This window comes from Mirounga angustirostris, unplaced genomic scaffold (genome assembly GCF_029215605.1).
Source record: "Mirounga angustirostris isolate CCGP_5_RB_7025 unplaced genomic scaffold, mMirAng1.0.hap1 SCAF_13, whole genome shotgun sequence".
Classification (NCBI taxonomy): domain Eukaryota; kingdom Metazoa; phylum Chordata; class Mammalia; order Carnivora; family Phocidae; genus Mirounga; species Mirounga angustirostris.
Window position 1 is genome coordinate 46257359 of NW_026991721.1, and position 14342 is coordinate 46271700.

A 14342-nucleotide genomic window follows, 5' to 3' on the forward strand; every position below is an offset into this window, starting at 1 on the left:
TCTTGTCTCTTGTCCCCCAAATTCTCTTCCCTTTTTTGGACACATTCATCCTACTGAGCACCACTGCAGTGCTCAATAGAAGAGCAAGTGGGTGGGGAGAGTGAAGTGGGTGAAGGTGGTTGAAAGATACAACCTTCTAGTTTTAAAATAAGTAAGTCCTTGGGACATGGTATTCAACATGGTGCATAATAATGCATTGTATATTTGAATGTAGCTGAGAGTAGATCTTAAAAGTTCTCATCACAAGAAAAAAATTGTTAACTACGTGTGGTGGAGGATGTTAACTAGACTCATTCTGATGATCATTTCACAATGTATACAAATATTGAATCCTTACATTGTACACCTGAAGCTAAATAATGTTCTATGTCAATTATGTCTCAATTTAAAAAAATACAAGAACAGATGTTTTAAATAAAGGAAAAGTGGGAGTAAGGCCAGTTTAAGAAAATATTTTGGAATTAAAGAATGACTTTGCATGGTACTTTAGCATTTGTTATAGTGAAAAATGCACTATATATCTGCCCTGATATTAGCATTTTTCTTGGAGTGCTAATGTATCTTATTTTGGGAAGCCATTTTATCAGTAGTGAATTGCTGGTATCATATATCTCAATGAAAGTAAAAGCAACCTAAATCTTGAATGGGTCACCCTGTGAGCTCTGTTTTCTACTTGTTTCTTCAGGGAGCCGCGCAAGGTGGTCCTGCACAAAGGCTCCACTGGCCTGGGCTTCAACATTGTAGGCGGGGAAGACGGAGAAGGTATTTTTGTATCCTTCATTCTGGCTGGTGGACCAGCAGACCTGAGTGGGGAGCTCCAGAGAGGAGACCAGATCCTATCCGTGAGTATTTCTTCTTAATCTTTATTCCTCCATATCTGACACCATTTGAGAAAAAGTCACTTTTAATTTTGACTCCAGAAGCACCTTAATTAAAAAGGAAAAATGGAGGAGAGCATTATGGCTTCCAGCACATGTTGCAGTTTAAATGGTGTTGAAGTGCTTGGTGCTTGTAACTCAGTTCCCTCAGATACAGGTAAAAGTGCTAGTGTTTTCATGTAGACTTTATGACACGTATAATGCATCCAAAAGAGCATTGAGAATCATGCCTTTTTAAGATATTATTTATTTTTAATGCAGATTTTTTTCCAAATCCATGACTATACTCTAAAAACAGCACCTTTATAAGCATATAGTTTGTTGCATATAACTATATAAGAAAGTACATGAAATACGCAGTTGGATGCCACTGATAAGTGGTAGCAGCAGCACCATTTACCTAAATGCAAGAATTACCAGCAACAAGTTATTAAGCACTTATTATTAATCAAGCATTTTATAGAAATAATTTTTGATTCTCACTATCACCATGAAAGCTATTGCCCCATGTTCAGAGGAAAAAAATACAGGTCAGAGAGGTTAAGTCAGTGTTTACCTAACTAGAGAGAATAAGAGCTGGGATTTAAATATTCAGGGCTTTTTTAAAGGATTTTATTTTTAAGTAATCTCTACATCCAAGATGGGGCTCAAACTTACAACCCTGAGATCAAGAGTCACATGCTCTATTGACTGAGCTAGCCAGGCCCCCCTAAATGTTCAATTTTAATGCCCATCACACCTGCCCTCTCTCTTCCCTCCTTCCTTCCCTTCCCCCTTCCTCCCTCCCATCTGTCTTCCTTCCTCCTTTCTTCTCCTTTCTTTTATTGAAATATTTATTGCCTGCTTCTTTCCAATAGATCAACTTTCTTTCTGGTATAAACTCTGTGACAGGTAGTTAAAAACATTGTGAGTGTTCATGACCATACTGAAATTTTGGTAATCATTCAAATAATGGGAAATAATCTAAGGAGCCTAGTTCTTATGGCTGAGTTTATGGTTCATAACTCAATGAAGCACTTACTTTGTGGTTTTCATTGTGTACTTAGAAAAACTTGTCTTTGTTTTATAGCTGTGATTTAGAACTAGAATTTTCCAAGTGACCTTATCTTTGTTAGCTATCATGCCATCCCCACCTTTCCCTCACACACACAATACCTGGGTAATATAGTCAATTGACCTGAGCAAATTGTCCAGGGGTCTGAATGGATGGCCTTTCCTTATCCATTCTGGTAGTTCTCCCATACATTAAGTCCTCTGTTTATTCCTTAGCTAGCAGATGTCTGGATGGATTGAGTATGGGAGAAATAGGGTCAGATCCCATGGTAGGACCTTGTTTTGTCATCCAAGAGCTGAATGTCACCCCTTTGACTACTCCCCTCTGCATACTTCTTCTACACTTAAATGATACATATCTTCTTGGAATTACAATGGGGTTATATCCTGATAAGCCCAGTGTAAGCTGAAAATATTGTAGTCAAAAATGCATTTAGTAAACATGCTCAAAACACTTAAATTAGCCTACTTTTGGGCAAAATCACCTAAAACAAACCCTACTTTATAATATTTTATAAGGGTTGACTATCTCATATGATTTACTGAATACTGTACTGAAAATGAAAATAATGATTATATATGGGTGCAGAATGGTTGTAAGTGTATCAGTTGTTTACCTTGGTGATGGCGTGGCTGAGTGGGAATTGATGCTCACTGCCCAGTATCACAAGACTGTGTACACCATACAGTCCATAAAATATTACAATAGTCTCTGATGTTCAGATACCCTATCCTTTCTTATGTATAACATTTGCAAAGACAGTTCAATGATAAAAATATTATCTACTTTTTGCAATTGACAAGGAAGAGGGAACATTTCTCTTTTTTAGTTTGCAAGAAGTTATTTAAACTGTAGCTAGAAGTTGGCTAGTTTCAAGGATCAGTATTGGAATTTCATAGGTTAATACTGAAAGAAAAGAATAAACAGGCTCGAAACACTCAAATATTACAATATGGAAGGACAGCAGAAGAACAGAATTATTAACAATGGAATGTGGAGGATATGATATTTTGCATCTACAGCTTACACTAGATATATAAGGACAAGCTATACCTTCCTGGAAAACACAAGAACAAAAACTCAAAATAGCAATCAAGAGTTAAATGCAAATTCTATTACTAGATCATGTAAAATTATTTTGTAAATGACTTATGCTAATAGTAATGTAGTAAGTTCAGAAAAGAGAACTAGAATCCCCAGAGAGAGGAGCTGGGGGGGGGTAGGTCCCTGTCCTCAACTGGTCTTAAGAGACTTGAATAAGAGATAGTTAACCTTCTAATCAGGGGCAGAATGTCCATGCCTGCATTCCAGAATTATTCTTCTACACAGACTATACAAACTTTAGAGATAATTTATTTTATTAATGACTTACTATGTCACAGATTTTGTACTAGGACTTGAGATTTCAAAGAATGAGATAAATATCCTGTACTTAAAATATTCACAGCCTAAAAGCAAATATATCAATATATCTATTATATGTGAAAAACATCTGGTTTACCAGTGTGCAATGGGAGTCTCTTCAGAGGCAGTGTTTTCCCAAACTTATTTGACCACCAAACCCTCACATAAGAAGCACTTCACAGGACAACAATAGTAGGAAATGCTTGAGTCCCATACTTGACTCTTCCTAACAAGGTAGCCGTACTTCTTTATAAAGAAAAACCACCAGACTTTTACTATGTTTAAGATTATGGGCGCCATCTAGTGTTCATGCATTGTCTAAACATGGCAACCTGAGGATGGAGGGCCGCGAAGCTCCATTGTAGGGCTTTATTAACCTCCCCTGCCCCCTCCCCACCAGAACTATAGAACTAAAGTAGCTAGGAAGATGAAAGTAAAGAAATCATCACCATAGGCTACATTTTATACACGTACTGTGAGTGATATTTTCTCTCTCACTTCTCCTTTATGCATTCCGTTTCTCGGGCATTTGTTGTAGAAGTCTTATCCAATAATTGAACCATACTCTTGAGGTGTTGGTGGAGGAGAATTTAGGACATTCAGCGTGCAATCACATTAACTAGTGCAATAGCCTCCTCAGGCATTCTTCCTGCAGAGGAAAAGATAAAAATGCTCCTGTTATTATTTGTTTCAGTGCTTTGTTATGAAAATGTGGAGCAGAGCATGTAGAGGCCATACCCCTACAGAGAATCTTTTCTGTGTCACTGAGCAATTGTAGTTTTTTCACTCCTTCGGAACCTCAGAAAGAGCACCCCAGCTGACCTTGCTAACTCCACAGCTCACCCTTGATGGACTTTAAGTGTTAAATTGTGTTCCAAGATGCATGGCTGGGAATAGTGAAAGGCTGCAGTCGTTGAGGTGAAGGTACAATAGATAATTGTGCATTTTTACATTGAAATTGAAATTGTATTGTGGATTTAGAAAGAGTAAAAATGAGTCACAGATCACCTGGATGTTTCATTAATTCTCAGGTTACCTTGCTATCTTCATGTTCAGAGCCTATTTGCCAGATCCTTATTGTTATGTTATTCAAATAGAATGTGAGCACTATATACACTCTTCGTCATCCTGGGGTATTGATAAAGTCACCCTTCTCTTGTTACCTCAAATGACAACTCTGCATCGTCACTTCTAATGTTATGCCTGAAATTCAGCCCTCCTTCTGCCCTCCCCCAAAAGTCCCAAATTATCTCTTTGATTCCCTGAGGTGATCCTCTTAAGAGCTTACAAAACCCATCCCTTTCAGTGATCATGCAGCATGAGCCATGTCCTTCCTCTCTGGCTCCGACCCCCAGCCCCATGTAGGAGCTTTGCTTTCATAGTTTTCAGTGCTTGAGGGCTTCTGCTTTTTTTTTTTTTTTTTTTTTTAAGATTTTATGTATTGATTTGACACAGAGAGAGAGACAGCGAGAGAGGGAACACAAGCAGGGGGAGGGGGAGAGGGAGAAGCAGGCTTCCCACTGAGCAGGGAGCCCCCGATGTGGGGCTCGATCCCAGGGCCCTGGGATCATGACCTGAGCCGAAGGCAGACGCTTAATGACTGAGCCACCGAGGCACCCTGAGGGCTTCTGCTTAAGGGACTATTTCTCAATATTCCTAAAACCAGCACTCCCCAACATACCAGAGAGGCTCTGTGGCCTGCATGCATGTGGGACAGGAGCAATCTCCCCAGCTCTGTGCTGTTGTCCCTTTGTCTCAAAAGCACAACAGCTTAGACTAGAAGTCTCACAAAGCCTCTCACGTAAGCAACACCTTTAGCTTCTCTCCTCTCCTCTTCAACACTTGGAGTCACCCAAACTCCAGCAAAACCTTCCCCCTCCCCTAGCATTTCCTTGGCTCACCTCTACCCACTCCCACCTTCCCCCACCAAGAGACAGACAACAAGAGTCAGAGACTAAAATGAGCTTAAGCACAGCAGTATGTATTTCCAAACAAGAACAACTCAACATCTGCTTTTGGGCTAAGGGGGATTTCACAGCTTCCCCTAAGAAGATGGGTAGATATCTGTCCTCTGTATACAGCTTTGTAACCAATGGCCCATCTTATAATTTTGCTCAAGGAAAACAGTATTTGCTGATGGGAATTATGAACATTTTTGGTACATTAAACAACAATGCATTTTTTTTGCATCCCTACCCTGCCCTCCTGCTCTCTCTCATTGAGGTGTCAGGAACTTCGGGGTTTTCTCTCAGCCAGGGCACCCTATTAAACACCTTCGAAGTAAAATCTAACCAAGCAGAATTGATGATGTTTTTGAAAAGATGAAGACTTCTTGCCCCAACCCTGACCTGTTAAATTCAGATTTCTGGCCCAGAGAGCATTCAAAGCCTGTCCCAGAATTCGTGTGCCTGTTCCAGGCATCTGCTGAATCCCACATTCTCTACACTCACTGGCTCTTTGGTCTCTGGCTTTTGTCTCTCCATTGTGGAACTCACTCAGACTTCTCTCCACCTTACTGGACTTGTCTTCATGCCCACCTCTGGACCCCACAGCTCCCCTGCTCAGGGACCACCTCAAATAAAAACAGTGTGGCCACTGGAAAGGCTCCATGGGAGAGGCTTTTCCTCAGCCTTGGCTTCAGAGCCGCACCATCCAGGCTGACCCCTGGCCCATCTGCCAAAGGGTAGGGATTAGCAGGGCATAGCTATGCCTCCCAAGTCCTTTATTCCTATAGATGTCCCAGGATGCACAGACATCCCCCATCCCATATCGACTTTCAACCTTTGGGAAGAGCGAGCCTTTTAAAAGCCTATCCGACCATGTCATTTCTCCCCTTTTCTTAAAATTTTTCGGTCACTTTCTGTCATTCTTAAGATAAAGTAAAAAATTCTTAACATAGCCTACAAGGTGTTGTAGGACCTGGTTCCTGCCTGCCTCCCTGGCTGCATATACACCACTTCCCCTACTCTCATATATATCTCAGCCACCCTGGCTTTTTTTTCTCCTCCAATCAGGGGTACTACTCAAAATATTTAGCAACTTGGCACATACGATTTAAAAGATTTGTAAGGTTGTAAAGAGGAGTGATCCTCAACCGAAAGTGGGCTGATTTTTAGCTCCCATTTGCTTTTGCCTCTGACTAACTTAATCTCTAATCCCTTCCATTTGCCTCACCATTTCCATGTACCAAGCCCCTTGCTTTGAACATTATCTCATTTGCTCCGTGTAAGATTCCTTCAGGATAGGTTAGAAAGGGATCATTTGCCATTTTGTACAGGGAGAAACTGAAGAGTTGAGTGATTTTCTAACCCAAAGCCAATGGGACACCAGGGGTAGGCCTCCTTCCATCACAACCAGCTTCCTCACCTATAATGCTAACTACTTTAGGAACGTGCCTGATGGGAGCATGGTTGGTGAATTTACGTGCTGGAGTTCTAGACTCCAGACAACAGACTTCTGGGTGCTTAAATGAAAAAAGAATTTGTTAGAGAAATAACAAACAGCTCCTTGGATCTTCAGCCAGGCTGGGGAACCAGGGTCAGAGGCCAGGGAGGAAATCCTGTAGAAGGACAGTCTGTTAGAGATGCTATCCTTGGGGCACCTGGGCGGCTCCGTTGGTTAAGCATCTGCCTTTGGCTCAGGTCACAATCCAGGAGTCCTGGGATCGAACCCCACATCGGGCTCTCCTCTGAGCAGGGAGTCTGCTTCTCCCTCTGCCCTTCACCTCTCTCCTGTGCGCTCTCTCTCTCTCTCAAATAATAAATAAAATCTTTTTTTTTTTTTTTAAAGATGCTATCCTTGAGGCCATCACCACTGGCCAACTACCACCAGGCCACACTGCTGGAGGTGCTGTATTTAGTATTCGTCCCCATTTGTGGCACAGAGCTCCTAAAACCCTTAGAATTTCCTAAGTGATAAGGGCATTGGATAAAATAATGTATTTAAGCCATTAGCACAGTGCCTAATGAGAACTAATTATTCATTCATGCATTCATTCATTTATGCAACAGTTTCTTCAGGAGTCATTATGTGCCAGGCATTATTAAGAATATAAGAGTTAAAATAAAAGGAAACAGACAAATTGCTGCCTCATGGTGCTTACATTCTAGTGGGAAAAACTAACAATATATTTTTTAAGTAATGGATAAGTAAATTATAGAATCTATTAGAAGGTCTGGAAAACCAGTGGAGCAGTGTAAGGGGAATTTGGAGTGCAGAGAGAGGAGTTGAAGTTTAAATAAGGTCACGTCAGGGTGGGCCTCATTGAGAAGGTGACATGTTAGCAAAGACTTGAAGGAAGGGAAAGTGGGCCATGCAGGTATCTGGGGGTAGTTCCAGACAGAGGGCACAGCCAGCATCAAGTCTGGGTAAAGTGCATGCCCAGTGTATTGAGGAAGCCACTCTGGGGTGGTGGGGGGAGAGGAGTAGGAGGTGAGGACAAGGAGTAGCGGGCAGGTCACAGAGAGCACAGCCTCGCAGGCCTCTGTAACAGCTTGACTTTCACTCTGAGAAAATGAAGAGCCATGGAGGATTATAAGCAGGAAAGTGACATGATACGAATTCACTTCCATTTTAAGAGGATCTCTTTGGCTGCTATACTGACAGTGGGCCAAGGGACAAGGATGGAAGCAGGAGGCAAGCTTGTGGAGTCTATGTGAATAATCAGCATGAGAGACAGTGGAGGAATGGACAACTGTGGTATTAGTGGAGGAAGTGAGGAGCGATGCTGGGTTTGTTTAGAAGAGAGAGTTAACAGATCTCCTGAGAGATTGGATGTGGGGAAAAAGGAAGCTGTAGAGGATGGCTGCAAGGTTTTCTGCCTGAACATGAACGAAGCAGAGAGGCTACTGGTTGAGATGGAGACACTCCTCTTGGTGGAGCAGGGAACAAACGGAGCCTATAGGAGAAGAGGAGCACCAGCAAAGTAAGAGGAGTCAGGTAGGACCCGGGAGCTAAGAAGAGAAAGTTTTTCCAGAGAGTGGGACCAACTACTTCAAAAGCTGTTGGTCAGGCACATAAGATGGGAACTGAAAATTAACTGCTGAATTTAACAACATGGAACTTACTGATTCAAATAACAAAGCAGTGTCTGTAGTATAATTGGGTGAGAAGCCATACGGAGCAGATTTCTGAGGGAATGGAGGAGAGGAGTTAATGGCCATGATTGCAGGTATCTCCTCTGAGTTTTGCTGAGAAGGGGAATGGAATGGGATGGCCACTAGGGGGTAGAGTTTGTTTGTTTTTTACAACTTTTTACGTGGATGGAAATAGTGTTTGGGTGTTGATGTAGAGGGGGAAATTAGTGGTTTATTTATCAGTTCACCTAAATATATATTGAGTGGAAGAAATGGAAAACACGTTATATACATGACTGCAATTCTTATTTAATTCTTTGATTTGTTAAATACCTGCTGTTGATCCATTGTGTTTATTGCTGTATTCCTAGCTCCTAAACAGGTCCTGGCACTTCCTAGGTGCTGAATGTGAGAGCATAATTCAAGTACTATGCCAGGTGCTATAGGGAAGAGGGAGGTGAACCAGACATTGATCCCACCTTCATGGGGTGCTAACCTAGTAGAGATATAGAACATGAGCATGGTTATAGTGCAGATGTGATAGAAAGGAACAACTACATTGTTTTAGCATTCTCATCCTACTGTTTTGTTGTTTAAAATAAATAATAAATTCCTTGATACCAAGTATCACCTTCATCATCATCATCCTCCTCCTCATCACCACCACCAGCACTCATTTCCCCACATAGAGCGACCATTCCCAATAACTGACACATGAAAGGAGAGTCAGTGAGCACCCATCAGCAGCACTCTGCACTTGTATAAGCTACTTCCCTTTCTACTACCCCAAATTCTCAAGGGAGGCTTTGGCCTTTGCTCTGCCTCCTAACTGCTGCCCAGGTTCTAAGCAACTGCAGGACTTTAAGCCACAGCAGTCATGAGTCATGAGGTATGATCTTCCAACTAGTGTGTAGGTTGGGGCACCCACCTAACTCACACAAGCAAAAGAGAAGAGAGACACACGCAGAATGGGAATAGTTTCCTTCTGAGACCCACATGAAGATCATGATGACAGGGCAAGATTTAAGAATAAAGAGTTAAATAGTAGGATCTTTGCCCTCCAGACTAGTGGCAGATCAGAGCAGGGATAAGGAAGACAAATCCTTAAATAAGACCGTATTAAGGGGCATAAGGAACTAGGAGAGTGTACAGGGGTAATAAAGAGAATCGTGGGGAAAAGAAAGGAATAAGAACAGACAGATGCCACAATAGTTCCCCTGCAGAAAATCCTATCTTATATCATCTCATGGAAATTCCCATGGCTGTGGGGGGTGGGGTGTTCATGCTCTGAAATTACAATGTTTCAAAACTGAATGCTGAGAACTGCTAAAAGCAAAATTCCTAACATATAGTAGATGGTTAGTACATTTTTTAAATTAAATTATAAAAACATATAAGGAAGAAAGGAATAAGGATTATATTTGAAGCCATAGACTGTTATAAATGATTTTATTTTATTTTTTTTAAAGATTGTATTTATTTGAGAGAGACAACAAAAGAGAGAACACGATCAGGGTGAAGGGCTGAGGGAGAAGCAGACTCCCCGCTGAGCAGGAACCCCAATGCGGGGTTCGATCCCGGGACTCTGGGATCACGACCTGAGCCGAAGGCAGATGCTTAACCAACTGAGCCACCCAGGCGCCTATAAATGATTTTAATTATTAAGATGAACAGCAGATAGAGACGTATAATAGAGAGTGGTTTGGTGAAAACTAACCAGGCAAAGCACCTGAGGCAATTGCCAGGTGAACTAGTTATTATAGTTAAGAGCTTCAAGAGTTCAGAGGAGGGAGAAATTTATTGAAGAGGGCTAGGAGGCCAAATTAAAGGACATACAAAAGACCCCTAAGCCTTAAGTGGGGTTCAGGTACACAGAGAGATGGCCTCTCCCCTCCTCCCCATCCTTGTGTCCCCACAGTTCAAGACCTTTTGGTCTTGGTTTGTTTTCATAAATATTTCCTCAACAGAGTTCCTTGAGGATAGAGATGTGTCTTGACCATAACTGCGTCCCAGGGCCTAACCCAGTGCACACGGAGGTGTTAGTGAGTGGTGAGTAAGTTAGTGAATGAAAAGAACCTGAAGAAACCTTCCCTAGGGAAAGAAAAACCCTTTGAAGGTTTTGTTCCAAATTGTTCCCTGAAATGCACAGATGACTTTTTTTTTTTAAGTTGTCAGTGTCATCTATGATCCAACACGTTGCCTCTGTTTTCCATTTAAGTGTTTAAGTGTCTGGGTGAGAAAATAAAGCTGAAAAGGTTACAAAAAAATGACTGAAGTATGGGTCAGTGGATGGTATCCCAAGGGTAGCAGAAGCAGCTCTCTCTGGACTGCATATTTATTGTGTTTTTGGAATGTCAGGACCCACTTGCACATCAGTAAACCAGTAAGAAAGAAAATACCCCTTCCTCAGTCCCCAGGCCCATGTTATTTGCTCCAGGAGATATGATCTCCAGGGTTTCTTTTCACTGGAAACATTTTCTGTCTTGTCCCCAAAGCCCTCAAGACAAGATACATCACTCTGAAGACAGGCACTAAGGTCTGGTCTTTTCCATCAGAACCGTATTTATCTTGTTGCTTACGTAACAATGCATTTGCTTAGGTATCATCAATCTAGCAGTGCTGCATGACAACAAGGATAATAATTGATTGTTTCTGAATACTTTCTGGTTTACAGAGCAATTTTATGTTTTAATTTTCAAAGCAAACTCGCAACAGGCAGGGGATGTACCATTATTATAATTCGTACTTTTCATGAAGAATTCAAGCCATGTAGAAGTTAAATAGTGCATCCAAAGTGGTCAAATTAAATGGGAACCTGAAAACTTAATTGCTCTTTTTTTTAATACGTTTCCCAGATACTTTCATATACTGTGGCATACAAACCTAGTACTCTACACTAAATAGCATGTTGCGACTGAGGCTATTTCTTTTGTTTGTTTTTTGCGGTTTTTTTTTTAAGATTTTATTTATTTATTTGACAGAGATACAGCAAGAGAGGGAATACCAGCAGTGGGGAGTGGGAGAGGGAGAAGCAGGCTTCCTGCTGAGCAGGGAGCCTGATGTAGGACTTGATCCCGGGGACCCGGGGACCTGAGCCGAAGGCAAAGGCAGATGCTTAATGACTGAACCACCCAGGCGCTCCGAGGCTATTTCTTGAGAATCCACAAGATGGCAGTAAAAGATTTTGCATAGAACTGTGTACGCTGGTGGTATCTGACCTGTTTGCTGGGATTTTGTACTGATTGTATTTGACTGCAGTTTTAAAACTGGTTATCATAATGCTAGATTTTTAAAATATAATTCAAGGAATACAAATTGAATTAAAACCTGAAAGTAGAATATATGGCTTTGTTGCTTTTTTTAATATTGAGGGAGTCCCATTTTTACAAGTAACAAAGCACTGAGAATCAGCCAGGAGCTCTAGGAAGCCAAAATTGCTTGAGAAAGCTCAAAATGAGAAATGTTGTCCCTTTCTTAACAGGGATTGATCAGTGATTCTACTGCTTGAAGAAAGAGAGGGATCAGTGAAGGGCCAGTAGTTAATCTTCCATATAATTTAATTGCTTGTTATTTCTCTATGTTCAAATCTACCTGGGGGAAAACTTTCCTGATGGACCATGCTGGAAATGATCCTGTGATTCCAATCTACAAAAACATTTCTTGCCTATATCTCTCATATTTTGTGTGCAACATAATCACTAAATTATGGCTGGGTGGTTTTTTTTTTTCATGTATTTTTATTCTACTGACACATTTGTGGTAGAATTAAGGAAGGTATAAATTACATTTTTCTTTCATTTTTTGATCTGCCTTTATATTCAGCGTACACATGCATGAGTTAGGTGTCTCTGGAATTGTGAACATCGCAGAAAAACACACTCTTTCTCAATCTAACATAAATGGGTGTTCATTAGCATCCCCTTTGTGTGTAGTAAGCTGTATATAAGGCTCAAAAAGATGGCAGTGGTTTACATCAAACCTGTAAAACAAATTTTAAATTAAGCATCAGATATCTTTCTCTGGCAGGCACTTTCCCATGCTGCCCGGATTTTTCTCTGTCTATCCTGACGTCTCTTCTCTAATCTCTTACTACCTTCAAAGTCATGGTCATTCTTTACGAAAAAGAGTACAATTATTATTTTTGCTTCTTGTAAGAGACTCTCCTTTCACTTCAGATGGCTCATCATTCTATTTTCTAAAATCAGATTCTTCCCTGTGGAAAAAATCTAATACAAGCTATTAAGATAATCTATTCTTCATTCCCTTACTAACATCTACTTAAACCTTCTGTTAGGAAATGAGATCTCCCACTCTGTTCATTTATCCACCCACCTGTGCCTACAGCAAACTTGATAGGGGTTTTCAGTGCCCACATTACCTTGTTATATAGGACATAGTGATGACTAAGCCATGTGTCATGTCCTCAAGATGCTTGTAGTCTAGAAGAAATGAGTCAGTTCACATAGGGTTGTGTCATAAGAAAAGTACAGAGAGGCCAGGGAGTTCCTTCACAGAGGCAAAAATCTGACGGGTGGTCCAGGCTGGATTGGCTGGCGCTCTAATTAGTCATAAGAAGACCCTCCCAGGTCCTCTGCAAGTCTAAGATAAACCTCCTTTTTATCAGACCACAAAGGAAGAGCATGCAGTCCAGTGCAAAGGTGAAAAGCCAGGTGCTTAAGAATTCTGAATGCTCTGAACCCATCAGACGTGCAAGAGAGGACACTAGGCAGGCCTCTGAATCCCAGACTGAGGAATTTGAGATCAAGGAAAAGCAGTTTCCAGGTGCAGTCACTCAGTGCAATCTGAGGACCTCCCCATCCTCCCCTCCCCTCCTAAAGTGAAACCAGGGAAACTCATGACCTCTGAAGGCCCTTCCAGCTCCAACATTCTAGGAATGTATGCGTTTGAGGGCACTTTGGGTTTGAAAAAGGACACACTGAAAGTTTCTTAAACAATTGCTTTATAATTAATAACTAGAATTTTCCCTTTAAATAATGAGCTTAAAAAAAATAAAAAGTGAAGACATGAGTTCATGCTTTGTCAGAGTCCACTGGTTATAAATTAATTGTGAGAATAAAGGCTAAACTCCCCAATATAGCTTTTAAAAATTTTTGTCCAGCCTCATCTCTAAAACCGTCCTTTCTCTGTTAGCTAACCTCCTTTAGCACCGTGTCCTCCCACCCCACATCCTTCTGAATAGCTTCTGTTCATCCCTCAGGTCCCGGGTTACTTGTTACACTCTCAGAACACCTTCCAATGGCTTCTCTCTCACATCCCGCCCAGCCTCTCCAACACACAGAAACATGTCCAGGTTAGAGTTTCTCAATGCACACATATACCCGGTTCTTCCCCTATCGCGGTTATCATGCTAGTTTGCAATGACGTATTTAACACTCCATTTTTCTCACTAGAATGTAAGCCGGGAAAATGTCTGTCTTTGCTTCTAAATATTTACTGAGTGAGTAAAGTTAGGTTATTACTTGAAGTCAGCGGATTCTTTGTGGAGACAATGAAATGATGCGGATTCTTTGTGGAGACAATGAAATGATGCGTAACCACTAATTCACGATGTAGTGCATCTACGCTGTGCAGGACACAGTGCTAGGTACTGTCCCTGTAGGCTGACTCTTAACGTGTTACCAAATGATGGGAAGGTATGTAACATAACAGTATAACTGTTTATGAGATTGTGCCTAATATCTCAAAAATAAAAATGTCAAAAATGTAGTTCCGAAAAAAAAAAAAAATGTAGTTCCGTCTTCTATATAACAACCACTAGAGGGCAGTGAAAGCAAACGTTGAACATCTTTTAAAGGGTAAACAGAATTGTAATTTTTTTTTTTTTTTCCGATTAAAATCTAGATAGATGATCTTATGTTTGGGGTAGTTTATAGGACCTCTAGGCTGTAGTTCCTGTGATTACAGGTTTAA

At 41.0% G+C, this 14342-nt stretch overlaps 1 protein-coding gene across 2 annotated transcripts in view; it reads left to right on the plus strand.

The window, feature by feature from the left end:
* Window positions 1-14342, plus strand: part of LOC123856523 (disks large homolog 2) — an 812179-nt gene that overhangs the window by 452133 nt on the left and 345704 nt on the right. For both annotated transcript variants that reach the window (XM_064576814.1, XM_064576815.1), the window contains exon 11: window positions 686-842. In XM_064576814.1, the coding sequence (XP_064432884.1) occupies window positions 686-842 (157 nt within the window). The remainder of the gene's footprint in view (window positions 1-685; window positions 843-14342) is intronic.